This window comes from Equus przewalskii, chromosome 31, assembly GCF_037783145.1.
Source record: "Equus przewalskii isolate Varuska chromosome 31, EquPr2, whole genome shotgun sequence".
NCBI lineage: Eukaryota > Metazoa > Chordata > Mammalia > Perissodactyla > Equidae > Equus > Equus przewalskii.
This window is the reverse complement of record NC_091861.1, coordinates 28,122,574-28,150,041: the sequence shown is the minus strand read 5'-3', so window position 1 is coordinate 28,150,041 and position 27,468 is coordinate 28,122,574. Positions and strand designations below refer to the sequence as shown.

The window sequence follows — 27,468 nt, the reverse complement described above, 5'->3', positions numbered from 1 at the left end:
CTCCAGGCTGGAAGAGCGTGGGTGTTTGTAACACCAGGAACTTTGTTACCTTTTTGTCTTTTAACTCGGTCATCACCATCTTCCACCTCTCTTTAGGCAACATCTTAAAGTGAGCCTCACATTCTGCTGTTAACAGGAGGCATTAAGCTGCCCTCGGATGCTGAGGTTTCTTCCTTTCGGTTTTAAGTCTTGAAGAAGCTCTAGGAGTCATGCATCCACCTTTTCTTATTTAGCATCATTGCCTCAGAACAGAGTGGCAGAAGGGAAATCACAGGGTCAAAGGGAACATTTTGGAGGGACAGCGTGTGACTGGTTTTTTGGGGGTTTTTTGTGAGGAAGATCAGCTCTGAGCTAACATCTGCTGCCAATTCTCCTCTTTTTGCTGAGGAAGACTGGTCTTGAGCTAACATTCGTGCCCATCTTCCTCTACTTTATATGTGGGACGCCTGCCACAGCATGGCTTGACAAGCGGTGCCATGTCTGCACCCCGGATCTGAACCACCGAACCCCGGGCCGCCAAAGCCGAATGTGCAGACTTAACCACTGCACCACCGGGCCGGCCCCCCGAGTGTGACTGTTTTGAAAGCTCCGGATATAGACTGACAAATTGCTTTCTGAAAGAATCTGCCGTTTACCCTCCCACCGGCAACATATGCAGGGTGCTCATTTAACGGGATCCTCGCTGGATCTGTGTCTCCTCTTCCCCAGGGAGAAATGGGAGCTCGCCGGTCCTCTGTCATTCCTGCCTGAGTCTAAGAGAGATTTCCCAGGGATGCCTGGCAGACTAATCGAGCTCCCGAGGCGAATGGACGGAGGGAACTTTCCCTCCACGTCGCCAGGGCTGCGGTGGGAGAGATACTGACTTTCAATAATTACTGTGGGAGGGGAGATGTAAGCCCACCTGGGCATGGGGACCCCTTCCTCCTGTCTGCCTCCAGTCGCTCAGCAAGCCAGGAGAAGCGCCCTGGCAGGTGGGCCCCTCCCAACGGCCTCCCAAAGCAGCACTGCTGGGAGCTGAGCTTTCCCCACACACGAGCCCAGAGAAGAGCCCGCCGCCCGCCCTGAGGCCTTGTGCTGTGACACACAGCAATTTCTCTTCTCAGAGAGCGAAGGGAGGCAGGAAGGGCCATCACCCCCTGCGCTCTGCGACAATAAAGTGTCTGGAATTGGTCTTGCCGGCCCCGGGGACCCACGGGCTGCAAGGCTTGCCTGTCTCGGGGTGTGTGGGAGGAACGTGCAAAGCAGGGTCAAGGCGGGCGTGATGTTCAACCTGCTCCAATCCAGCGGCCCAGATCTTGGAGAGAAACACAGGGGTGCCGGGCAGGGCCTTAGGCAGCCCGAGGGCCAAGGCCCGGGCCTCAGACCCAACCTGGTGCTGAAGTGCTGACCCCAGGGGTCACTGCCCCAAGAGGCTGCCACCTCACGATGGGGCAGGGGGCAGGGGGACCTGGCCGGAAGTGGCTCTCAGGGAGGACCACCCAGCTCCTTCCCCTGCACTGCCCGCCATTTCTGTAGGCGAATCCTCTTAGTCAAAAGCCCAAACCCTGAATTGCCAAACCCTCCAGAATCCTCAAAGGGAAAGTCAGAGAGTTCGAAAACGGATAATGCCAAACATTTGCCCTGAATGGTCTCCAAAAGGACAGGAAAAAAGGCCTCACACATATTTGAAAATCGCAGTGACACATTTCCTCTTTGAGGTGACGCCTGGCTGGCAGATGCCCTTAAATCTTTTTTTTTCCCCCTGTCTGTAACCTTCAAAATGCAAAACGTCCTTTAAAAGAATAAGAATAAACGAGTTGCCGCTTCCTGTGGGATGACTGCACCCCCGCCAGCACAGCTCACATCCCGCCATCGCCCCAAATCCTGGTCACCCTGAGGTCAACCTCAACTATGGGGTTGAGTGTTGTCTGACTGGGGTGCCCTGCGCCTCCTGACACTCATTTCACTCCCACCACCTGAGTAAAGACAGAAATCCTTGTCGGGCTTGGGCTAGCAAAAGTGTTTATTGAGGAAGACGAACTCACACAAGATTCTGGGTCTCCCGACGAGCCACAGAGAATCTGAATGCCTGGGGAGAGATTCCAGAAGCCTCTGTCCAGAGAGAAGGGCCAGGACAAATTCCAGGGTGAGTCCCCGGGCTTCGGGGGGGAGTGGGGAGAAGACATCAAACCAGGGCGGGCCCAGCAGTTCTGGGGCCACTGCTGGAGGGACAACCTGGGCGGCTCACACTGGGGCAGTTCCCATGGCTTTGGGGAGCTTTGAAAATGAAAATCGAAATTGATGGTGACCCACGACCAGAAACGCGGCTACCAAGATGACCGAGTGCAAAGGGGGTGTCGATCCCCATTTCCACGGGCGTTTTTGGAGATGGAGAGGTTCAGAGGGTCTGACTCGGAGAAAGTCTTTCTCAGAAGGCAATGGCTATTGTAGGGGACCAGAGAAAGCACAGCACGGGGACAGGAGTGGCTTCTGGAGTCTAGGTTTGTATTCTGGCCAGTGCTGTTCCTGAGGGGGCAGAGGAGGAAACCCACTTCCCTTTCCTGCTCTCGGCGACGCGGAGCGTGTCCAGTTGCTGTCTGCTCCATCTCACAGGACCTCATCGGACAGGAGCTGAGTCCAGGGGCCCACCGGGCCGAGAGCAGGGCCGGTCTCAGCAGCCTGGTTCGGGGGCAGTTCAAAAAGCTCGGGGGTTCTGGGAGAGCGGACGACGGAGACTCCAGCGGGGCGGGGGGGGGGGGGGTGGCTCGGCTGGAGCGGCCTGGAGAGAAGGCGAGTCTGGGACGCGCACCGCCGCCCGCGCCTCCTCCACCGGCCGGGCAGCTACAGGGAGGCCGCGGCCCTGCTCGCCGTCCGGGCTCGCCCCGCACCGCTGCTGAGCCCCCGGAAGGCGGGCCCGTCGTCCCTGGAGAGCGAGGACGCCGAGCTGACCGTGCGCGCCAGGCGGTCGGCACGCCCGCAGGCCCAGAGCCGCGCGCGGGCGCGAAAGGTGCGGTCCAGCAGCAGGTAGATGAGCGGGTTGGCGCAGCTGTTGACGAAGGCCAGGCAGGTGGCGAGGGTGAGGCCCCAGCGCAGCGCCAGCAGCAGGCGGCAGCGCAGCGGCAGCGCCCCGAGACGCGCCAGGTGGAAGACGGCCCGCAGCGCGCCGAACGGCAGCCAGGAGCCCACGAAGGCGCCCTCCACGGCGAAGATGATGCGCAGCGAGCGCGCGCGGGCGCGGCCCAGGGCGGGCGGCCGGCGCAGGTGGCACGACACGCGGCAGTAGCACAGGACGCTGACGGCCAGCGGCAGGGCGCAGGTGAGCAGCAGCACCAGCAGGCCCAGACCTTGCACGGCGTCCGAGGACTCGTCGCCGCACTGGCTGCCGTGGCCGCCGGGCAGGGGCTGCAGCCCCCGCGACGCCAGCGAGGGCAGGCCGGCCAGCAGCGCCAGCACCCAGGCCCCGCAGCAGACGGCGCCCACGCGGCGGGGACAGCGCCGGGCCCGCGCGCCCACGGCCAGGGCGCGCGCCACGCTCAGGGCGGCCAGCAGCAGGGCGCCCGCGCAGCGCGTGCCGGCCAGCGCGAAGCTGCTGAGCTTGCAGAGGCCCTCGCCGAAGGGCCAGCGGCCGCCGCGCGCCGCCGCCACGGCCCACAGCGGCAGCGTGAGCACCAGCCCCAGGTCGGCGGCCGCCAGGTGCCGCACGAAGGTGTCCACGAGCCGCCGCGGCCCGCGCCGGCCGGCCAGCAGCCACAGCACGAAGGCGTTGCCCGGCAGGCCCACGGCGAAGGCGGCCAGGTAGAGCACGGGCACGTAGGCGTAGGCGTAGGGCAGGTCCCCCGACGGGCACAGCTCCAGCTCCTCCAGGGCGCCCCAGCCCGAGTAGTCCCAGGACGTGGCCCCCGGGCTGGGGCTCCAGGGCGCGGTGGGGCTCATGGCCGGAGCGCAAGGAGCCCTGGGCTCGGCGGCAGCCACTCTGTGTGGGTGGGGGCTGCTCTTCACGGCCGGTGCCCTGCACCTCCCTTCCTGCCACCCTGACCGAGGCGAATGGGTGGCCAGGAAGGTGGTGGAGGGGGAGGGTGTGGGGTGGGAGGGGCTGGGCCCCCAGGGTGGAGTTGGCGGCCTCCCCTTCTTCTCTTGGTTTCCTTGTTTATGAAATGGGGCCATCAACCATCTCCCCCGGCCGATGTCAGGTTGCAAGAGGTGGCGGATGCCCACGATGAACCCTCGTCGGTTCTCGTCGCCCACTGCGCTCTGTCCCACGCCCGCGCTGCTGCTTGTCTAGCGTTGGAGGTGAAGACGCTGAGGGTCTTCTAAGGGCGACGGTGCCTCAGCCTGTGCCCGTTGCCCTGTCCTCTAGGAAAGAGGGGCTCTGCTATCTGGTGCACTCTGGGGTGGGGAGGTGGGGCCTGCCCTTGGGGGCCTACCCCTGAAAGGAGAAAGGGCCGCCAGAGCTCTCAATGATTGTGTCCTGAGATGCTGGGCTACGTGTCTTAACCCAAAGAGTGGTTTTTCTGACCAAATCAGGTCCTCATGGAGCCACACAGGAGGGTTTTATCCTAGAGAGGAAGGAGTGTAGTCAGATTATCCAGGTGAAAGGACCAGGGCCCGGGATTCAGATCCCAGCTCTTCCCATCTTCACCCGTCCAGCAACACCTGCCCCTTCAGCCAAACACAGGTGTAAGCTGGGGGCAGGTGACACACGAGGGGACGTAATTTAGCAGCAGATGAGTGGTCGGTCCTGAGTCAGGAGTCAGGAGCTTAGAGGAGGGCAGGTCCCTATGGACTGAGTCAGGGAAGGATGCGTGCAGAAGGGCGGGAATGAAGTGTGACCTTGAAGCGAGTGGGGGGACCCAAGGAGGAGAGGATGGTGGAGGGAGAGCTCGCCCTTTCTCCGGAAGGTGGGGTGCCATGGGGATTCTGGGCGACTCTGGTTAGGTCTGAATTCTTCTTAGCAGACATCCCTCCCATGAGATGCTGTGTTGGAACTAATGTTATAGGGTGTTTGTCCTCCCAGCGCCCATCCCACTGTCACCGGGAATGAGTGACCGAGCCGTGGGGCATTCTGGTGTTAAAAGTTTAAGGTGGATCATCAGTTGTATTCGATTCAGTCCAGTTAACAGTGAGCACCTGCATGGGGCAGGCGCTGTTTCAGATGCTTCAGGAGAGCCGTTCTTGACCTTAGAGTGCCCATCTCAGGCATGGGAGATGGATACCTACGCGGTCCGAGCCGTGGCCAACATGCCGGAAGTCAGGCTAGTCACTGTTACAGACACGGTCCTGCTGGAGCTCAGAGAGGGAGCGGCTACCTCTGATGGATGAGGAAGTCAGAAAAAGCTTTCCAGCGGCTGACACAGAGGTCAGTTCCAGGACTGAGCTGGAGGGCAAGTCAGAGCAGCAATGCGTGAGCCCTGTGTGACCGGACCCCTGGTGGGAGGAGGGTGGCAGGCACGGAAGCAGGCAGGGTGGTGGGGGCCGGGTCACAAAGGGCCCAGGATCTCATTCTGTGAGTAGTGGGGAGCCACTGGACGGTCTGGAGTAGGCAGCATGCCAGTCTGGTGTGAAAAGACAGCTGGCAGAACTGTGCGCTGCAGAGGGGGAGGCTCCAACCCGGGCCCTTCCGAGAGTGACAGAGGCGTTATCGTGATTAACCTAGGCCGTGGGCCAGGCCTGCCCTGGGCGAACTGGAATATCACGTCACCCTAGCTTGAGGTCCCTGTGGTCCATGGAGAGCCCCAGGGAGTTGGAAAGGCTTAGGGAGAGTTGCGTATGCACGTGTCCAGGCTGTTCCTGTCCAGAATTTTTCTCCTGGGCCAGTTACAAGATGGGGAAGGACAGGCAGGAGGAGAGGCCAGGGAGGGAATGCTGTCCGGCCCGTCTCTCTGTGGGCATCCCCCCACCAGGCTTGGGATTCCCCTGAGGAGCCAGCCCCGGGTGGAAACCTGAGGGGCTGCTGCAGACACAGGGTGGTATCTCTGACGTCTGATCACATGGGCCCTGGGGAGTGATGCCCACATCCCGGGTGGCCCTGGGGGCTGCAGCCTCCCTCCCCAGAAGGCCAGCAGGGCAGGGCTTGGCTGGCAGAGCCCCGAGACGCTCAGGGACGGTCCCAGCGCTGCTGGCCTCCCCTTCCCCGTGGGCACCCCTCTGTCTGGTGAGTGATTCTGAAAGCTGGAGATGAACAGCAAGGAAACCGCCAGGTGACACAGAAGAATGGGAAAGAGGACCAAGAGAGGAATACAGGCAGGGTGCAGGGGAAGCAGCAGGTTGTTGACTAAGAACGCAGAGATTCTTGCTTCCTGGGGCCGTGGTCTCCTGCCCGAGGGAAGTCTGTGGCCCGGAGCCCAGAGCGGCGACCCTTGGGGGCCCTTTGGAACGTGTCGGGACGGGAGGAAGCAGCCAAGGCCGGAGCTGGGCCAGCAGGCTGGGCCTGCCCTCCCACCTTTCAGTGACCAGGGCCCACTCTGTGATACAGGGGTCTCCCCACAGGGTCAGAAACAAGTCGCTTCATGGAAACCCTCCTCCTCATCGGCTGAGAATCCTGCCACTCGCTAACAGGTGTCAACAGGCAAAATGGGAGTGCTTTTCCCTTTTCTCCATCCCGCCCTGCAGGGCCGGCTGATGGGTCCCTCACAGGCTCCCTCACCCTGCGGCTGGAGCGGTTGTCCACTCCTGGGGTGAGGGGAGCTCTCTCCATCCATCCCCGTGATTGGCACGAGCCTGAGGGGATGCTTAAGACGCGCGTACCCTGCACTGGCCTGCCTACAGCAGGTGCATTTTATTTCAGCCCTTTATGGGCTCCTCTATTTAAGCTCCTACACTTCCCCCCCCAATTTAAATTTTTCTCTATTATCTTTTAGGAATACATAATCTTAACCTTTTAGGAAAAATTTTTAAAATTATCTTTGCCTTTTTCATCATAAAAGCCATACAATCACATGATGGAAAACACATCACGTTGCTGCCCCAGGCCTGGCCCTGTGGCAAATTTCTGTCCGTCCAGGGAAGGGCATTTTCAAAAGAACTCGTTTGTAATCCTATTATTCTTGGGCTTCCTATCTTTTCACATTCCGTGTCAGATATTCTCCACGTATTTTTTTTTTACACAACGGAGTCATATTTGTAATTAGAACGTACTTTTTGTTTGTTTGTTTTTTTGTGGGTTTTTTTGAAGATTTTACTTTTCCTTTTTCTCCCCAAATCTCCCTGGTACATAGTGGTATATTTTTAGTTGTGGTTCCTTCTAGTCGTTGGATGTGGGACACCACCTCAGCGTGGCCTGATGAGCGGTGCCATGTCCGCGCCCAGGATCCAAACTGGTGAAACCCTGGGTCACCAAAGCAGAGCTCGAGAACTTAACCACTGGGCCACGGGGCCCGCCCCCGTAGATGTTTTTATAGTTTGCTTTGCTCAACGAATGCCGTGTAAATCCACGTTTTTCTGTTAGTTCATTTTCTGATCCCTTAATTTTGGACATTTAGGTTGTTTCCAGTACTTTTCACTGTTACAGAAATTTGTAATAAATAACTACACTTATGACTTTTTTCTTCTTTCACAGTTTGCAGGGTAGAAATGCCTTCCTGCAGGTCACAGCTCTGAAGGTGTTCGCTCCCAGTGACTAGTAATTGCATGGCACTGTGTGAGGATGTTGGGCTCAGCAAAATCTTCTTAGAGATCCTCATCGTGAAAATATGTTTTTTCCGCTTTAATAGGTGATGAGGTAAAATGGTACTTCATTTTAATTTACATTTCTTTGAATACAAATAAGATTGACAATCTTTCCGTATTTAATTCCTCTTCCGTGAACTGTCCGATCATGTCCTTCACACATTTATCTATTATAATCGTAGGTGTTTATTACTTTGTATGAACTGTTTATTTAGGAGAAATCACTGCCCCGTTTGTTTCAAATATTTTTCCAGACTTTTCTCCTTAGCTGTTTTTCATGGTTTTTAGTTTTACATTTCCATAGAGTCAGATTTGTTGCTCTTAGCAATTTCCAAGTTTAAAATGTCATTTTCTCTTTGACAATCTAAGAACATTCAGTTCTATTCTTGTTAAAAAATAATTTCCTTTCGCCTTTCTTAACCCACTTGCAGTGTAACCTTTTTTTCAGATTTCTTTTCAACATTCCCAAGACCATTAAATTAAAAATATTTTTTAAAAAGCCCTGCTCTCTGTGTTGTGATGTTGAATTTATTATATACGTATCTTATGTGTCACTGTGTCTGCTTCTGTTCAGTGAACAAACAGAGCAGGTCAGCTTAGGAGCCAAAAGAGGCTGGCTGCCCTGTCACCTTCATCATTTGGTGGCTGTGTGATCTTGGGCGCCGTCTCCACATCTTACAGTGGGCACGGTGGCATCCACCTGACCGGGTGTGCACAGAGGAATTAGATGGCCCTGGACCAGCCCCCCCAGGCTGGGTCTGAGCAGGGCCCAGCCGGTGCTCTCCTCCCCGGGGGCTCTCTCCTCCTCTCCTGGCCTCAGCTGCAGCCCCCGGAGCACTGCGTGTTTGCACGCGACTTGCTGCCTGACTCAGCGGCTGGCGCTGCTTCCGCCCCCTGCCGGCCCCGACCCCCTCCAGGACACGGTGCTTTCTTGGCACACAGTGGGTGCTGAGGGAGTGTTTGGAACTGCAGTGGGAATCTACAGAGAAAATCTCCATCTGGGGCGTCTTCAAGACTTGACCACCACATTTCCCTGGGCCTGGTGTCACCAAGGGCAAATTCTGTAGGGTGACAGGTGCTGCAGAGAAACTGCTGACAGTACCGAAGCGCGGATAGACGGCATTATGCCCAGTTAGTTGTGGTCACAGGGAGGCCAGCGGTCGCACATCTTGAGCGTGAGGAAAACCTCACGAAGCCATGTCACCTTGTGCTATGTGCCCTCTCGCCGTGAGTTCTGACCCTGGAGTGGGGAGTCCACTGTTTGATTCCCTGGTACTGACCAGCTACCAAGATGCTGCACCCTGAGAAGCCCCTTGTGACAGTGTGAGTGTGTGTGAGTGAGGGTGAGGGAAGGACGGGGTGATGGAGGGCCCAGGTGGCAGCCCCCCGCTGGCATGGCTGGCACACAGCAGGGAAGGGGCCCCACCCTGGGTGCCAGCGGCCACATAGAATGTTTTTGATGTTCGATTGCTTCAGAAACTTTCAGGTACTAAATATGGGGTAGCTGGGAAAGGACGGCATCTGAGTTAGACCCCAACACTGGGGGCACAGGCGGAGCGATGACTCAACGTGAGAGCCTGTGGCCCACAGCTGGGTAGTTGTCTCAGGGCCCCTCTGCCCACTACACTGTGGGCCCCGCGGGCACGGAGTGGCGGGGTCAGGATGGTGGGGAGGGACTCTCAAGGAAAGTCAGGCCCCTGCCCCTCCTCCACTGAGGTTTCTGCTGCTCAAGGGTTCTTTTACAGGGAAAAACAAACCCCGCAGAGACTAAACAGACAAGCGGTAGGGAAGTCCCTCGACATAAAAATGGCCCCAGAAATTGTTTGGAAAGGAAGTAACTTTTTCTCTCGGTAGTAATTCATTCTGCCCACAGAAGCTTCTAAACCAGGGCCTGCCATTACTCATCAGTGATTTCACAGAAAGTTAGCATGAATTTCTAGTATTCACAGCAGGACGTGGGCGCTGTTCCCTCCGCACTGGCAGGGGCTCCCCCCACAGCGTGGGGACTCTGTCACCGAAGCCGGAGGCCACCTTCATTCAGATCAGCTCGGTCCATGGCCCGTTCCTACCTGTCTCAGGTAACGTCATAGACACAGAGAAGAGTATGACACGAGGAAGAAAAAGTCCTCTCAGGCAGTTCACACATCGTTGGAGAAAGTGAGCTGTAACATACAACCCGCTTTGGCATCAGGCCAACCGTGATATCCTGCCGTCATAAAGGTCAGAGGTCAGCCCTTTTGAGGAACAGGCCCGTACAGGAGTGACGTGACAAACAGGATTAAGACCATAGTGGTCCCAAGCACCGAAAAGACTACAGTCACCTCCCCAGCCCAGCCCCATCCTCTCTGCAATTCACAATGAAAACAGGGAACTGTCAAATGAGTAGGGGTCCTTAGGTTTCTTTCATGACTACGTTGATGAGTTATCTTGAACTGTCAGATTTTTCTGCTTTGCCGTGCCTGTTCGGTATCTCCCTATCAGATTTCTGATGCTGCTGAAAAGCCGAGCTGGGGCCGGCTATGAGGGTTTTGGCACTGACCTCAGGAGCCTGAGTTTGGGGCTGTGATAATAAGGCACCATGGAGTTTCTGACGAGTGGGGATGGAATCGGCTCTCTAGGAAAACTGAGTAACAATTTGCAGGAGGATTTGGAGGGAGAAATGGAATTAGGGGAAGACCCCCGGAGGCTATGGCAGAGTTCAGGGGAGCTGTCAGTGCCTGGACACAGGCTGGTGGCAGTGAAGATGAGGAACAGATTGAAAGGGTGAATAATTGATAGGATTGGGTGCTTTTCTGGGCATGAGGACCCTTCCATGTTGGACAGAGAGAGTAAGAGAAGACCTTGAAGGTTTCAGCCTTGGCGGAGGCATATATGCCAGGAGGGAGTTGGTTCGACTAGGACGTTGACGTTTGGTTTTTAAACAGGTTCAGTGGAGGCTGGCAGTGAACCGGCAGGTGAGAAGCTGAGATGGCAGCCGGGGGCACGGGTGGGGCCAGAGGGAGCTGTCAGGGCTGGAGATGTCGATTCTGTGCCGAGGTGTCAGTTGAAGCGGATACTGAAGGCCTTGGAAGGAGAGAGGAGGAAGAGCAGAGCACGGAGACCTGAGCCTTGAGACTGGCCCATAGTTTGTGGAAGGGAAGCATGAGGAGCTAGAGAGAACGGAAGGAGGAGATCGGATCATCGCTGTGTCACAGTGACTGGCAGTTCGGAATCTCAAGCTGCACCTGGGTCCCCTGGAGTGGTCCGTGTGAACCAGAGGGAGCCAGACCAGGGAAGCCAAGTAGGGGTTTATATTTTGAGGGCGAAGTATGTATAGTAGGAAATTAGGGGTGGCCTAGCAGAAATCAGACTAAGCTTTGGGTCTGACTTTGAATTTTGGACCAGGACTAGGCATTCCTCCATTCATTCCTCCATCTGACAGATACGTACCGAATACCTATGACGTTTAGGCTCTGACTGTAATGATGGAGAATCAAGCACAAACTTCCTGAGGTTCACAGATACATCTGTGGTACTCACCGTGTGTTCAGGTCAGTCCTCTGCGCTGGTAGGAGGGGACGACAGGGGAGTGCCAACCGTCCAACACAGCTGCCTCTGGCTCAGAAAGCAGAGAACGCAGTTCACCGCTAGCTAGCTCTGTCGAATGTTTATGATCATACAGCAGGCCTTTAAGGCCCTATCACCAGAACGGACGTCTCGGCAACTCAAACTCAGGTCTGAAGAAAACTAGGACGTGGCGTCCCAGGGGATGATAACGTAAGAGAGCCTCACATCCTTCGCAGTCAGAACTTGCTTCATGCATAAGAACTTCTTACTGTTAACAAGAAAAGGGCTTACCTGTCCTTTCCTTCGGGCCTGTACCTCTCATGCAGAGTTTCTCAGTTGTTTGTAAGGGCCTGGCTACATCCACCTCAAGACAGCAGGCTCCTTGATGGAACAGACTCTCTCTCTTCGTGGCCTAGTCCCTTGCACCTCAGTAATATTTCCTTGATAAATTTGATCAGCCCGTGAAGCAGACTTCGTGCCTTTCCACCACGTTTTCGATTTCTCCTTTCTTCATAGGAATCTAGATAGTCAAGAGAACGGGGACACACCAGTCTGATTTTAGCCGTCGTTACTGTGTTGACGCTGCTTAGATTATTAAGCAAGAGCGCGAAATCCACTTTAACTACAAAAGTTCTCAGTTTCCACCAGTGGCGAATCCATTGCCACCCAGTACAACGATCAGACTTGAAGTATTTTCACCCCACGACTCCAGAGCAGTGGACGAGGCTGCCCAGTGAAGGGGATCTGAAATCTGAGGGCGCAGACTCCAGCTGTGGTGCCGCCACGTACCGGCCGTGTCCCTGGCACGTCCTCACTGTCAGATGGAGAGGGAAGGCTCAGCCCTTCACAGAAAGCAAACCAAGGACCTCGGAAATCATAAAGCAATGGGAGAGGGGAGAGCTTCTCTGTTTTGGGGCCGAGAGCCACACTTCCTTTCTCAGGGAAACAGGCAAAGCCTGAAGTGTGAATAGCTGGGTGGGGTCAGGAATCACTGTGAAGTGGCGGTGCCGTCAACTGCGTCCTTCAGCCCTGGGATGTTCCTAACACCGGCAGGTGCTACGGGAGGAAGGCACAGACTCAGCCACCTACAGCGACAGACTGGGGTTCAGCAGAGTGGGAACCATCAGTAGCCTGGGTACCACAGTGGCCTTGCTTAAGGTGTTAAAACAAAAAAACCTTAGTGGGTCTTAAGACATATTTTGTTAATTCATTTGCTTTTATCCTCTTCAATGGAAAAGTAAATCATTTTTTTCTGACATACACAGAATCCCTGCGGATGGAGGTAACTTTAGTTACAAATACCACAGTGATATTAAATACGTGCACAGGGGCGGCCCCGTGGCCGAGTGGTTAAGTTCGCATGCTCCGCTTCAGCGGCCCGGTGTTTCGCCGGTTCGAATCCTGGGCACGGACATGGCACCACTCATCAGGCCATGCTGAGGCCGCATCCCACATGCCACAACTAGAAGGATCCACAGTTAGAATATACAACTATGTACTGGGGGGATTTGGGGAGAAAAAGCAGAGAAAAAAAAATATTGGCTGGGGCCAGCCCTGTGGCCGAGGGGTTAAGTTCGCACGCTCCACTTTGGTGGCCCAGGGTTTCGCTGGTTCGGATCCTGCGTGCAGACATGGCACTGCTCATCAGGCCACGTCGAGGTGGCGTCCCACATGCCACAACTGGAAGGACCCACAACTAAAACATTTACAACTATGTACAAGGGGGATTTGGGGAGAAAAAGCAGAGAAAAAAAAAATTGGCAACAGTTGTTGGCTCAGGTGCCAATCTTTAAAAAAAAAGAAAAAAGACTGGCAACAGATGTTAGCTCAGGTGCCAAACTTAAAAAAAAAATTCCTTAAATACATGCACAAAACTAACTCTCGTTTTCTAAGCCCCTGGACTCGGGGTACTGAGGTGCGAGAAGGCTGTACACCCACATATGCAAAGAAGATGGCTGAAAGTAGATTCTAGATCTCCTTATCTCTGCCAGCTCTGATACACCAACCCGTGCACCAACCCCCGCCACCCCACCCAACAATACGAAATCATTAATTTCTCATTTGTTTCTTTCAAAGGCAAAACTGCCATTGAGGGAGATACAGACCTATTTTGTAAGCATCTATTCACTGTGAATGTCACACTCGTTTTACAGATGTGTTTCTCTGATGTCTGAGTCCTCAGTCAGAGCCTTACAGCTGTTTCCTTCTCTGGGTGGTATTCTTATCATCTCTCTGTGTAGACAGGTTATGAAATAAAGACGTCTGCTCCCATGCACGACAGAGCGTCTTCCTCTGCCCTGGTTAAGAACGATGGATTAGCCAGGTCAGGGAACACACTCAAACTGTGTGTGTGCGCTCGGGGGCCATGGTCTGTGTATACTTGTCTAAGACTGCCTGAGTCTATGGTTAAATATTTTTATGTTTGAAAGTTAAAGTCTCAGAAAACATTGTGGCAGCATAGCTCTGTTCTGAAGCTTATCCTACCAAAGCATCTGAAGGTAGAGAACCACGCTTATGTTGGGCGACTGCAGATCCTTCTTCAGATATGTAATTATGTATGAAGACCGTTCTTTGGTCGTTAGGTCTTTTTTCCTTAATGGCTCTGATCTGCATGAGCAGAGTCAGCAAAATCAAACTGTAACTCAGAGACTAACAACCAAGAATGGGCTTCCCCGGTCGGCAGTGGATCAGTGAGCTCATTCGGCATTCATTTTCAAAGGTGCAGAGTGTTAACTCTGGCACACTTTAATTATTAATTCACCAAAAGAAAGCGAATACGGAGAAGATTAATGTAAGAGGAGCACAAACATTTATACACTACTACGTAGACTGTCTGAGCTGAGCACAGAAAGATACAGACTTCCTAACATTGCCTTAAGTCAGTATTCAAACAATGTCTGATGTTATTAAAAGTTGCCTCTGATGACTATTCGAATTGTTAATTTAAACACGGGTTAAGAGACAGGAAAACCATATGCTGAGTTCACTCAAGTTCCAATAACAGTACAAGGAAAACACATTTTATTCAAGAAACAGAAAGGCGTTGTTTGGTGCCATGCTTTTATTGAAATGAAAGGGGAACTACAGTGTGCCAGGAAATAGCAAACATGACCGCCTTTACAGCACAGCATCTTGAAAACCTGTACGCAACGCGCTCGAGTGGACAGGTGAACACACCATATGCCGTACATTGCCCCACAGTGTCCAGGAAACCATAATTAAAAAGCAGAATTCGGCTTTAAACAGCCAAATAAACACTGTAACAGTCATTCTAAAACAACCCTGAAAGGCCGGGAGGAGTTGAAAGCTTCCCAAAGCTGTGTCGAGTGGCAGAACTTGACAGGCTGCACCGGCAACTGTGAGAAGCGTTTGGCAAACTTAAGCGCAGAATTATCGTCCTAATTTGACCTTCAATGTGAAAGCACCAGTGTGTTTCAATAAGGTTTATGAAAACCTCCAGACTTTACGAAATGGCATAATTTTCATCTGTATAGTTTTTAAAACATAATTCAAAAAACAAAAAAAAGCTGCACCATAATTTAAAAAACCCTGCAGACTTAAAGAAATATACCCATATTCCTTCTGCATGAGTGAAGTAAAATATTCCACTGCGAGCAATGAACTTGTGTGGCAACACTCACATTCCGCCTCCAGACACTATGGACATTCACGGTTGGACACGCCTAATTTCAGAATAAAAGGTAGTCCTGTTTAGTTTTAAATACTTCCCTCCGTTGTCTTGCACTCAATTTTTAAAAACTGAATGGCCAAGTAGTATCATGAAGAAGACTGCTTTGATAAGGGGAATTTAATTGGTTGAAAAGAACAAATTTAGTAATGTGAAATGCTGATTAATTCTCCTTTTGACTCTTATTTACCTCATTTGGTTAGATTCATTTACTACTTTTTTAAACTAGTCTTAATCTAAACATGTATTTGACAATCATTTCCTTCTAGCTGTAATAGAAACTTGTCTGAAAGGTAAAATGTGCAATTTCCCATTTTTAATATTCATATATTATATACACAGTATGTATACACTTAAAATATAAGAGTTACATATCCTGGTCTCTTACATGCAAACAGTAGATCACAAATAGTTTTGAGCTACACATATATCTTGCAAAGTATTGGAAAAAAATCTGCGAATTTTTTTTTTTACAGTTTTAACCAATATACATAAATATAAGAACATAAATTACAGTAAAATATTGACACCATTTGAGAACATGTTGATAACCCAGATGTACTGCTGTAACAACAGAAAAGTACAGTTCAGGGCATCTCCTTCTCTTTTTTTAAAATAAGTAAATACATCATATAAGATATTAGTAATTTCTCTAAACAACTCAATTAGAGAAATGGATATATTTTAGTCTCTACTTCCCATGAAAGAAAACATACTACGCATCTCATTTATGATAAATACTGTCTTTCTCCCTAAGTCCACACAGTTGTCACAACACTGAAACATAACAGGGTCACATATCATTCAAGTCTTTTCCTGAGAATGAAGATTTCCCCACTAGCCCTCCGCCGTGCACTAGGAAAGGAACAAAGACCACGGAGAGGAGTTCAAGCGTGCACGCCACCTAAGCTGTTCCACTTGACAAGGGTCCAGAAGAAGAAAAACTCAATCTAAGTAAAATAACGTGAAGCTATCTTAAAAGTAAAATGTAGCCCTTTGTACATGTTTAAAAATTCTAAATATAATTTTCTATCAGTTATAAATATAATGCAAAGACCTCTGGAGAACTCGTGGCAGGAAGTCCTACATCTTCAGACGGAAAGACTACTCTCAAAGCGCCATTCACTTCTGCCAGCTGATAAAGTGACTCACTTTAAAAGAGATAGAAAGCCTTTCCTGTTAAAAGAACAATCTAAATTATTCTGAGTTGGCCAAAAGCGGTGTAAAAACAGCACTGATTGAATCAGCAACTTGGTATAACATATTCTTGGTTAAGCTCGTGGTTTAAGCGAACCTACTAGCAGCTCTTTACAACACCTCCTCTTATTTAATGGAGAAATGTTAATACTTGAGTGAATAATAAATACAGAATTGTAAATACTTAGTAGAATAACTCTCGCAAATGCTCTAACAACATTAAAACATGAGGTTACTGTAAAACTAGACACTAGTGTTTCTCTCAGCATCATAAGAAAGGTGCCAGTTACCTCTGAAGGCGTATTTCCTACTCTCATGATCTCCACATGAAACAACGTAAAAGCTATCTTAGACTCAATCCCCAGGAGAGAAAAATAGCAAAATAAACCGTCTGAAGACGAGCAAGTACATTAAAAAGTTAAAAAAAAAAAAAAAAGCAACAAATAAAACACATAATTTGTCACCTTAACCATATTGCAACCATAAGTCCAATTAGTGTCCATGAGAATTCAGTGCTTCACTGTATCGAACATCAAGCAGGTGAACCCGATGACACAAATCTCCGTTTGTGAATCAAAACACTTCCTTTGTCGCTGATCACCTAAGCGAAAAGCTTCTGCACTCCAAAATACTGTGGTTACATTCCAGTTGTTCCTGACAACAGAGCTTAGTGTGCAGTTTCAATGAATGAAAGTCTTGTTGGCAATTAGAAAGGTGTTCTACAGGCAGGAAAGATGAAGTGCAAATTTACCACAAATGTTCTGAAGCGAGTATCTCCCAGCTCCTATGCTTTAGAGGGTAGCAGTTTTTTGGGTGTCACTGGTCTCTTGGTCTGCCACAAATGGCTGTGGATGGTAATTGCATCAACACTGGCAGATAAAGTTTTAGCAGGTATGTGGCTAAACTGTTTCCTGTCAGAATTATATTTGTAAAGCCCCTCGATCATTTTTTTAGTGATAGATTTAGGGCCTATCCCAGTCAGTTTATTAATTTCTTCAGTTTCCGGGCAATAAGTATACAAAGACCTGAATTGGCAGCCTGAATCCCGGAATAAGATCAGGAAGTTGTTGGCATCTGACTTCTCCATCTCCTTTAGAATAAGAAACAAAACAAAACGACAACAATGAAAAACAACAGTAAACATTTCACTGCATACAAATTTATGCGATTGTGTTACATTTTTGGGTCAAATTTTATGACATTTAATTTAAAATATAAATTTTCAATAGCCCAAATAAGATGCGTTTTATAAAAGCAAAGCGCACTAATGAAAGATGCAGGCAAACACCTCTCTGTTGAGGGCCGGTTGGCTGTGTGGAGCTGCAATCCTGCAGCAGACTGTTCCCCACACGAGGCCTCCGCTAAACCCTGACACTGTGCCACCGTCTGCTACTCACGGCCAGGCTCTGGCGGGCTTCATTTTAGAGAAGGAAAATCACGTTATCTACACTTACAACTAAGGGCATCTGGGCAAGAAGATAGCGTATCATTTCATACTATCATCGAAGTCCACTCCTGGTCTTTAGTTAAGCCTGCAGTCTTCCGGAAGCCCACTGGAGAGGGGACTAACTCAATCTAATAATTGAAACAGAGCTACAGATGTTTATATGCTGTTGAAATTCTAGAAGCCTATGAATAGTAATTTCTCTTGAATTGAAAGAGAAGACTCCTACAATTTAAGAATGTTGCCCAATTTAATTTTCATGCAAACACGCTTACCTCCAGTATTTTTTTCTTCTGACCCTCATTTACTTTTCCAGCCAAACAGCAATGAGCTAAAGCGTTCTGTATGATGTGCTTGTTGGATTTTGCGCTGGGTTCTTTGTAGAGCTTTGGTCCTGCAGTAAGAATTTAACAGTAACAAGAAAAACAGCATTCCTAAGTCGGCAACACTGCTCTGTTTAAATGATACAATTGTCCCTACACTGATGAAACACTGTAACAGAAACCAGCTCCTGTGCCTGGAGGCCCCTGGCCTGCTGTGCAGTCAGAACCTTGCTTGGCCCTCACAGGGACACATCTTGAGGATGCTCTGTGGCCTCCTGAGGCTGCTCTGGGAGAGCAGTGCTGGAAATCAGATGTTGCTCTGTCACCTTCTTTCTCAAGTCTGGTAAGGTCACTGGTAAGCTTAAAGCAGAATGGGTCCATCAGTAATTTAAGCTTTTAAAAAGACAAGAAAAAGCTTCATCTTCTCCTTCCATACCTCTGGGGTTTTTAGCCTTTTTTCCACCAACGGTGCTCCTTAGTCTCAAAGCACAGAAGCACTTTCTGCCATTTTCCCGGCAAATTCCTACTCACGAAGGCTAGTACAGTGCACTCCCCTGCTCCCTCACACTAACCGCACTGTCCTGGACGGCAAGCACCGTGCCTCACCCTCAGGAGTGTGCTGAAACACTAGTTCTTTGGGAAGAACCATTAGCCCTGATCGCCTGCCTCTGGGGCATAAAATCCTCCCGCCAGGGCTGGTTTCAACCCTCCAGCGGCTCTACAGCCTGCATAACTCCCGAAATTTAACAATCGGTCGAGAGCCAGTACGAGCTGGGCCGGCACCACTGCAGCTCTGTCGCTCAGGGTTTAACAGTGCCTGGCAAGTGGGACTGTCCGACGGCACAGCAGAGAAGCAGAGGGAGTAAGAAGGAAGCGCTGCCCACTCCCAGGCTGTGAGGCTGGCGGACTGGCCGCAGGAGGCTGCGTTAAAAGCCACAGAACGCAGCGCACAGGAAGGTTAGCAAGTCAGAAGCTCCTCAGGCCTTTACAGGGCTCTACAGGGCTCTACAGGGCTTCCACTGGGGTAGGCCACGAGCAGACGGAGGCACCCTCCTGGGCCTCTGCTCTCCCACGCGTGTTCTCCTGGGCCTTTCCATCCTAGTGCTCGACAGTTGCTCACATTTCTTCTCACGTTCTCTCCTGCTTCATTTCCTTTTTTTTTTTTAAAGATTTTATTTTTTTCTTTTTCTCCCCAAAGCCCCTTGGTACATAGCTGTGTATTTTTAGTTGTGGGCCGTTCCAGCTGTGGCACATGGGACGCTGCCCCAGCACGGCTGGACAAGTGGCACCATGTCCATGCCCCAGACCCGAACCGGCAAAACCCCGGGCCACCAAAGCAGAGTGCGTGAACCCAACCACTTGGCCACGGGGCCGGCCCCTCTCCTGCTTCATTTCTTTAGGAGCGTTCTTACATTCTATTCTTCAATTTGCTTTTATTTCAACGATGCCTACCCAACAGGCCAAAAGAGGACTTGATGGGGATATGTGAGGCTGATGTCCTCCCAGATCCAATGCATTCCTCTCATCTTTTAGAGCCTCTTAATGCTTTTTAAAGATGCACAGGTCTAGATACCAGAAATCCCAACGTTAGAGAGAGGACTTCATGGGTTCCAGCCCTTCCTCAGTACACAGCACCTGTGTACTGCTGATAGAACCTCTCTAAAACTCCTCCAGACCCAAACTACAACACGGAAAAGGCCAGCATTTTCAAGAGGGACGCAGCAGGATGCGGTCTAGGCAGTACTGCTCATTTGGTTTAGAAACGTGTCTCACTTGTCCTGGGACAGGTCACTGTCTCCCTACACGGAACTGGACCATGAGACTGACCTGCCTGCAAGTGACCACCCGCATGTACCGTTTGTGATCAGTCTCCCGCGTTCAGACCGAGAAGTGAGCCGAGGAGACGCGCTTTAGTACTGCCTTTATCTATCTTCATTACTGAGTTAAATTAAAACGGACAGACGCTGACCTGTGTATTCTGTTCCCGAAGCCACTGAAGAAGTGGTTGACGCGTTTTCCCAGTCTTTTTCTCCGTTTCGACTGCCACAACGACTTGGAGATAAGAAGCCTTCTACAGACTCTGATCTAAATAGTAAATAAAATATTTTGTGTCTCAAACAGAGAAAGAACATTTGGGGGTCAGAAGGGTCTATGAGAGAGTACCAACCAAAATCAACCTAGAGGCTTAAAAATAAGAAGATGGTAGTAACTGTCTTATTCACAGCTATCCATCCAAGTGCCTAGAACGTAGGAGGCACTCTAGAAACATCTGCTGACTGAAAGAATCAATGTTCTTCCATATGAAAATGGCAATTAATGCAACAGATGGTAGTACAAAGAGGAGAACTCAGAGCTGATAACTGTCACTAGAAACATTCGTTTTTATATGGGTATTATAGTAGAAGGTAATGAAATACTGTCTTCTAATCTATATCCTAGAGAGAGAGAGTGCACAAGAGATCTTCCTATGTCCCAGGTGACCTCCTTTGGACTTATTCTAATGGGGAAACTCTCCACGTCAGGTGGGAACGAGCCAGTGAGGCTGGCAGCACACACACAGTGAGCTTTCTCAGACTGGTGATTTTATCAGCCACAGGAGTAACTACGGTTAATGTTTTACAGTTTATAAAAAGTATCTTATCAAGGTCAGGATTCTAAAATTCTACAAGAAACGGTGAAAGATGAAAAGACCTCTTTATATTTTATATATACAGAAACCCAAACGATCCTTATCAGCAAAACTTATAAAAATTTGTGATTATAATTATTCATTTAAAAAAAAGTAACTTCAGGGAACATATTCTTTTCTATGAAAAATGTTCACATTATGGATTTACCTTGGTGTCCTCTTGCCTGAAAGCACACTCTCGTTATCGCCTGTGTTCAGTGACGCCAAAGAAAGGCTAGAGACTGAAAAAACACGATAAATTCGTGATCCTGAATAAAAACAAAATTAGAAATTTAAAAGGAGCAACTAGAAAAGAGTCTGTTCATTAGATAACACCAGCATATGAAAATGGAGCTTCTGTAGTTTCTTTTCCTTTCTTTACTCTTAATCGAAACATATAATATGCCTGCATGCATATATGCATACTTTATTTAAAATTAGCAATGAGCCTATTTTTAAGAAATACTGATAAAATTGTCATTCGGACTTATTCAAAAGGAAAGTGGTACTATGAGACATGATATTGTGATCATAAGAAAAACAATTAACAGGAAAAAATATATTTAGGAATATCTGATTCCTAGGTGGAAAATTAATTTATTAATTTCAGCCAATACTGGGTATCGAAAAATTTCACTGACTAGAAAAGACACAGTTTTCTTTAAACAGTCAGTGTTATGTTATTTTCCCCTGAGTTTTAGAATAACTATGGGAATTCTCTAAAATATTCCCTAGAGTTTAGTTTTAATAAAATAAATATTTTTAAAAATGAGTATGAATGTTGAATTTTTAAAAAAAGATATATTCTCTCAACTCCAAAAGTATAAATTTGGGTTTTTGACCATTCCTATCTTAAAGAAGGGACTCAGGAACTCTTCATCTTATATTCCTCATAGTGACCTGTTTCTTATACATTTCATGCACACAACGTTTATCCTTAAATCTACACGTATAGAAAGGTTAGTAAATAATTCAGGGAGATTACATCAGAAGCAGCGTTTCCTAACCGGTTAGTACTTACATTGCATTTCTCAGCATTCACATTCGTTCTATTGAATATATGCATGCACACATAATACATGTAAGTCATAACAAACTGCATTTGCTCATTTTGGTTCTGCAATGAGGAGCACGCACAGCCTCAAACGGCGCGTCCAATGCAGCGTACCAAAGCACAGTCAAGTTAGCAGGACAAACCAGGCTGGTGTCTCTATGAACAGACTCTTCACAATAAGCTGTGTTACCTGGAGGACCTTTTATTGGTGTTTTGGGAGATTCAATGTGATCTCTGTGAATAGATTTTGGGCGCTGTTTTTTGGGTTTTGCTATTTGAGGCCGGGGTTTAATTACTGTATCCATGTCTTCCATTAGTTTCAGCTGTTTTCGCCTCATATATTCTTGCCTAATAAACTCTCTGCGTGCTTTCTCATCTTCTTTCTTCTGACGTTCTTCCTCAGTTTTACGCCTAAGAAACCAAATGGTTACATTTCTTATTCTACATACCAAAGAAAACAGACACTGGGGAGCATGTACTTGATGTGAGAAGGGAGAATTATTGTATTTCAGCACTTTGGGAATAAATGGTTCATTTAAAACATACCTGAGATAATTTAGGTCATTAAAATGTATATAAATATACCATTAATAAATCAAATAACTACTTTAAAAAAATATGTGAGTGTGTATAAAACCTAGTGAAATTATTTTAAATTAATGTTTCTGGAGCACTTTATTTTGAAATGCCTCAAACTTAGGATAAAAATATACAATCAAGTAATACTTTGGGAAAATGAATTTCTAAAAAGCACCAAAAATTAGCATTAGTTCAGTTGTCTACATATACTGCAAAGGTCTCTGAAAAATCTGTTAATAAAAAATTAATGAGAAACTGCCTCCTCGAGCACATACTTACAAACTTCTAAACACGCCCGCGCACACTCATCTCAGCGGCAGAGCGGGGACCGCAGGCCCCTTACCTTGTCTCCTCTTTCTTATGCTCCATCTCCGCTTCCAGCTGCTGTTTCCGAAGCTGAGTCTCTTTCTCCCTTCTTAATCGCTTCTCCAACAAAGCTGCCCGTTTCATTGCCATATCATTTTCCGCTTTTTGATCATCCTAAGAATGAATTTCATTGAAAAAGATGACATGTGTTATGTACCGTATTCTCATTTTCAACTGCTGTGGTCACAGTTAGTGGTTTTCATAACTGAACAATCTGTTCAACCTTATTCCAACCCCACCATATATGGACATGTTCCCAAAATTATGAAGGAAAAAATGAATTAAAGTCATAATAGTTCTACCAAGTAAACTGTACACTTTAAGTTAATTACATGTTTTCAAAACCTAGGAAGTTAGCAAAGAACAACCACAAAAAGGAAAAAAAGGACAGAGCTTTTTTGGACCCTAATAAATAACTAAGAGTGGAGCGTTTTCCCCAATTTCTAAAGTTCCATTTAAATTGTATTTAAAATACATGCCCAATAAAGAACACTCAAGCAGAAATACCAAACAATTAGCTACCCAAAGCTGTATCACATAAATGAAACTACTGCAATGATTTTTTTAAGTTGAGGTTCTGACAGTTTGCTTGATTGGTTCTGAACTATATCGAAGAAGTTTTTCCTTCAAAGAGAAGATGGATATAAGACTCCTCGTCTAAAGTTCCTTCAATCTGAGAGCTGGTTCATGATCTGCAGGCCTCTGAGCCTGCCTCAGTTTCTACCTGAATCCTTAGGGACAGCCTCAGTTTTCAGAGAGCTTCCAAAATGCTTCAGAATTCAGGAAAGTATAACAAGCTGCAGAAACGGTTCACTGTCTTAACGACTCCTTGTAATAAGTCAACAAGTGTATCCTGGGTTCTGATATATTTACAACACAGTGCCAAGCATACAGGTATTAAAATACAATATGAAAAAAGATATGGCACCTTCGGGGAAGAGATTCAAACAAGGCGTTTTTGCATAGGAGCCCAGAGAGAGAGGAGATCTGAATGGAGAAAGTCAGATGCTGCCACTCAAACCATCGGTCCAAACATTCACATGTCTGTATCTAACAAACTACATACACTCTGCAATGTGCCAGGCACTTTACTATGTAAAGTAAAGGGGCAGTGACGATATGGAAATGGAGGGAAGGGGAGGGATGGAGAGGGGACGGAGGGAAGGGAAGGCGTGGAGAAGAAATGGAGGGAAGGGAAGCAATGGAGCGGAAATGAAGGGAAGGGATGGAGAGGGGACGGAGGGAAGCGATGGAGAAGAAACGGGCTCTGAACTTAATATTCCTCATGTGGTTGCCTGGGCACAAATTCCAGAAGAAACAGGCCTTCCACAGGGACGGGACACAACCCAGCTGTTGGCCTCTGAAATGGTGCATCTTAGGATGAAGCTAGAAGAAAAGAGGCGGGCTATAGAAGCCCAGAAGAAGAAAATGGAAGCCGCTTTTACTAAACAGAGGCAGATCCTGGATGCGGACATGGCACTGCTCATCAAGCCACGCTGAGGGGGCGTCCCACATGCCACAACTAGCGGGACCCACAACTAAGAATATACAACCATGTACCAGGGGGCTTTGGGGAGAAAAAGGAAAAAAATAAAATCATTAAAAAAAAATTTTTTAAACCTTAAATTTATTCGGATCTCTTCAAAGAGTTATTCCCAATTTGTAAAAAGCTCATGACTTGGCATTGCCTGTAAGTCTATTCTAGTGTATTTTTACGTCTTGAACATCTCCCCCCTTTAAAGGGAAGGCTTCTGTGGAAGTGAGAGAGGTGGAGAGGCAGAAACAGCATATCTAAACAGGCCCCGGGAACATGAGGAAAGGAGGACTGTTCCAGAAATCGCAGGGTGCTTGAAAGTTACTGCAGTCCACCAGGGGAGGACCAAAACATGTCTTCAGATTAATGGCAGACTGGTGAGAAAAGGGCATGCTCCTGAAGGAAGAATGCCAGCTAAAGAAACCAAACCCATCAGAGGGAGACAGCGAAAACCACGCAGGTTAGCCTTACCTTAAAAAAGAACCCACAGCAGACTTTCTGGTCATCATCAAATTGTTCTTTATCACTTTCTCCGTCATATTTTTCAACAGATACATCAGCCTTTTCAGGAGGTTTCAAATCGGAGAGGGAAACTTCAATCAGATTGACATTTTTAGGAGCTGTGGGTGGGAACGCAGGTTTAGGAGGAGGTTGTGCAGGCTGATTCAGCTGGTCCTCATTTGGGGTCAGACACACAGTCTCTGTGATAGGCTGTGACAGGACTTCAGAAACCGTTGACTCAAGAGGTTTCATCTCCTTTTCTTCCAGATTATGTTCCAGCTGTTCCAAAGCCCCTTTGGACTCCAAGTCCTCCTTTTTAACTTCCTCCTTAGGTCTGGATTCCTTTAACTGAGGCTCTCCATCATCCCCAAAACACACAAAGGACCTAGTCTGAATGGGAACTTGACTTGGCGAGAACCTCCTTAGCCGAGGAAGACTATCCACAGACCGAGGCGGTGTCAGCGTTCGATTCAAGGGTGTTATTTTTAGTTCATTTGGCCTAGGAGTCCTTTGATTTTTAACAGAAAAAGACGCGCTTTTCCTGTTAGAAGACTGTGGAGATGGGTGCATGGGACGAGGCGAGTCTGCCGAGAACGGTGCGATGGCTGACGACAGGCCTGCCTGCCTCGGTTTGAAATCTCTGAGCTGCTTCTGTGGGGAGGGCTGCGGGGGCGAGATCACCCAGGACTGCTGCTCCCGCATCTGCATCAGCATCTCCTGCTGGAGGGACAGGCGCTGCATCTCCTGCTGCAGAAAATGCAGGGATGAATTCAACTTTTCAATGGACTTCGTGTACTCTAAAATCTCCCCCTCATTTAAGGCTTCCTCCGAGGGGCTGGCCAGGTTCCACTGCTTCTCTGGATCAACGGGGGTTGTCGGAGACTTGAGCCATTTGGCTGGAGGATTCTCCATGCCTTCTTTTATATCCGCCAGGGACTTACTCCTCTGCCCATTAGCTTTTTGTGATTCCTTTTCTTTTGCTCGATCAGTGTACACTTTCTCATCTTCTGCACCAGCTGCTTCCTCGCGAAGAGGGGAAACGCCATCCCCTTTCTTTTTCACTACAGTAAGAAATGCTGTCCTGCCCATTTTCTGCCTCTGTTTAGTAAAAGCGGCTTCCATTTTCTTCTTCTGGGCTTCTATAGCCCGCCTCTTTTCTTCTAGCTTCATCCTAAGATGCACCATTTCAGAGGCCAACAGCTGGGTTGTGTCCCGTCCCTGTGGAAGGCCTGTTTCTTCTGGAATTTGTGCCCAGGCAACCACATGAGGAATATTAAGTTCAGAGCCCTCTGGTGTTGTTTTTTGAGAACTGCTTCCACTACTTTTTCCATCTGTATGATTCAGTTTCCTGAATTTCTGTTCTGCAAAGCTGGTCATCTTCACTCCGGAACTGGAGGAGGCACTGCTGCCCGGCTGCGACCTGGTGCTCACGGTGCTGGGACACGGACTCAAAGCTTCTCGGGGGTTGCTGCTTCGCACATCGTAATCCTGAAGAAACTTAGATGCATCGTCCATGTCAGAGTCTAAGCTTACAGTATAGTCTCTCAAAGAAGAGTCTTCATCCATAGTCTCAGGAATGTCTTCTGAAGGGACATGAATGCCAGTGTCCACTTCAGTATTGTCAGTTACGGGACTCAAGGCACCTTTTGTGTCAGTCATGTTATCAGGACTGGATTGACTTAGCTTGATATTTGAATTCAGGATACTCATTTCCTGGCGGTGAAGAAAGAAGCCATTAGCAATCTGGTCTGGCTGGGGTGTGCGGGGAGATTTCTCAGTATCATGAATTATTTGCAATGCTTCTTCAATGCTCGGTGTCTCGATCTGATTGCCAAACTCATCCAGAAGGACCCTGTTTTGTAAAGCTCCATTTGGAAGCTTGTAATGAATGTTCTCATTAGAATTTAGTTCATTTGTGTTGAGGGCCACGTAAGATTTAAGGTCACTGTAAGAGTCTAAATTAAGTTCTTCTTCAATGTTTTCTTCTTCCTCTTCTCCATTTACTGGCTTGAAGGACAAATTTTTCCTAATGTTTTTAGAAACACGATTGTTGTCCAGAGTAAGTCCTTCATTGCTAATAGAACGAATGATCCCTCGGTTTGGGGTGGATCTTGGTACAGTATTTTCCTTATCAAAAGAAATATCAAAGGAAACTCCATGCACTGATGACCTAAACATTTAAAGAGAAAGTCTTTAAATAACCTCAGAAAAGAAATGGTTTGTATCATTGAACGACGACGACCATAGAAACTGTACGTCCTTTCTGCCTCCATTTCTCATAGTCATACTGTCCTTAAGGCAAGGCCAGGCACCAGGCTTCCCCTTAGTTAGCCCGTTGGTCCCTCTGTCGTCTGACTACTCTGCTGCCCTTTCAAAATCAGGTACTAATTAAAAGTCCACTGCAACTTGGCTAACGACTAAAGAGAGACAGAATCAGCATTTCTTGATAATGTGAATATACTAAAAATAATTCTCTTTGCTTACCTTTTCTCTTTGGGCCACGTCCCTATGAACCCATCAACATATGACATAGATGAAGACCTTCTAATTCCTCCTTCAAACGCAAAAAAGAAAAAGTCAGTAAATCACATAAAAAATTTTAACTTATAGCAATTGAACAGATTTCACATATTTGAGGATTCATTAATAGCACTAAAAAGTAAGTAGGTACATATGGAGAAACAGAGATCATTATATAAAGAAAAGCAAGCAGAGAGAAACAGACCAACCTTTTAGTGTGTACATAACACTTTTCAGAAAAAAAGACTGCATAGTTGTTTATTGACATTTATTCTCAACCATTTCCTAGGCTTTTTCAAATATATTACCTGAGGCTGCAGAATGAGCTTGGGGACGTGAGTGTCTAGAAGGCAAATGATGATGAGAGTGTGTAAGAGCAGCTCCTTCTCCACTGCAATGTAAAA

The 27,468-nt window shown here is 48.3% G+C and overlaps 2 protein-coding genes across 14 annotated transcripts in view; both read right to left on the bottom strand.

The window, feature by feature from the left end:
- Nucleotides 1-1,984: 1,984 nt before the first annotated feature.
- Nucleotides 1,985-8,137, bottom strand: GPR25 (G protein-coupled receptor 25). The gene has a single exon (XM_070602046.1). It carries the CDS (start codon nt 4,141-4,143, stop codon nt 2,821-2,823), a length of 1,323 nt encoding a protein of 440 aa, XP_070458147.1. The 5' UTR covers nt 4,144-8,137; the 3' UTR covers nt 1,985-2,820.
- Nucleotides 8,138-14,236: 6,099 nt separating this feature from the next.
- Nucleotides 14,237-27,468, bottom strand: part of CAMSAP2 (calmodulin regulated spectrin associated protein family member 2) — a 110,437-nt gene continuing 97,205 nt past the window's right edge. For 8 of the 13 annotated variants that reach the window (XM_070602034.1, XM_070602032.1, XM_070602045.1 and 5 more), the window contains 9 exons: nt 27,373-27,455; nt 27,029-27,098; nt 24,515-26,714; nt 22,487-22,623; nt 21,755-21,975; nt 20,680-20,779; nt 19,812-19,927; nt 17,795-17,913; nt 14,237-17,165 (listed from right to left, as the gene is read on the bottom strand). In XM_070602034.1, the coding sequence (XP_070458135.1) occupies nt 16,860-17,165; nt 17,795-17,913; nt 19,812-19,927; nt 20,680-20,779; nt 21,755-21,975; nt 22,487-22,623; nt 24,515-26,714; nt 27,029-27,098; nt 27,373-27,455 (3,352 nt within the window). In that variant the 3' untranslated portion in view covers nt 14,237-16,859. The remainder of the gene's footprint in view (nt 17,166-17,794; nt 17,914-19,811; nt 19,928-20,679; nt 20,780-21,754; nt 21,976-22,486; nt 22,624-24,514; nt 26,715-27,028; nt 27,099-27,372; nt 27,456-27,468) is intronic. The other 5 variants (XM_070602035.1, XM_070602033.1, XM_070602038.1 and 2 more) reach the window with 1 other exon arrangement.

Excerpts from the sequence above, each read along its gene's own strand:
- GPR25 (XM_070602046.1), bottom strand. The coding sequence starts at position 4,143 with ATGGCCCCATTTCATAAACAAGGAAACCAAGAGAAGAAGGGGAGGCCG.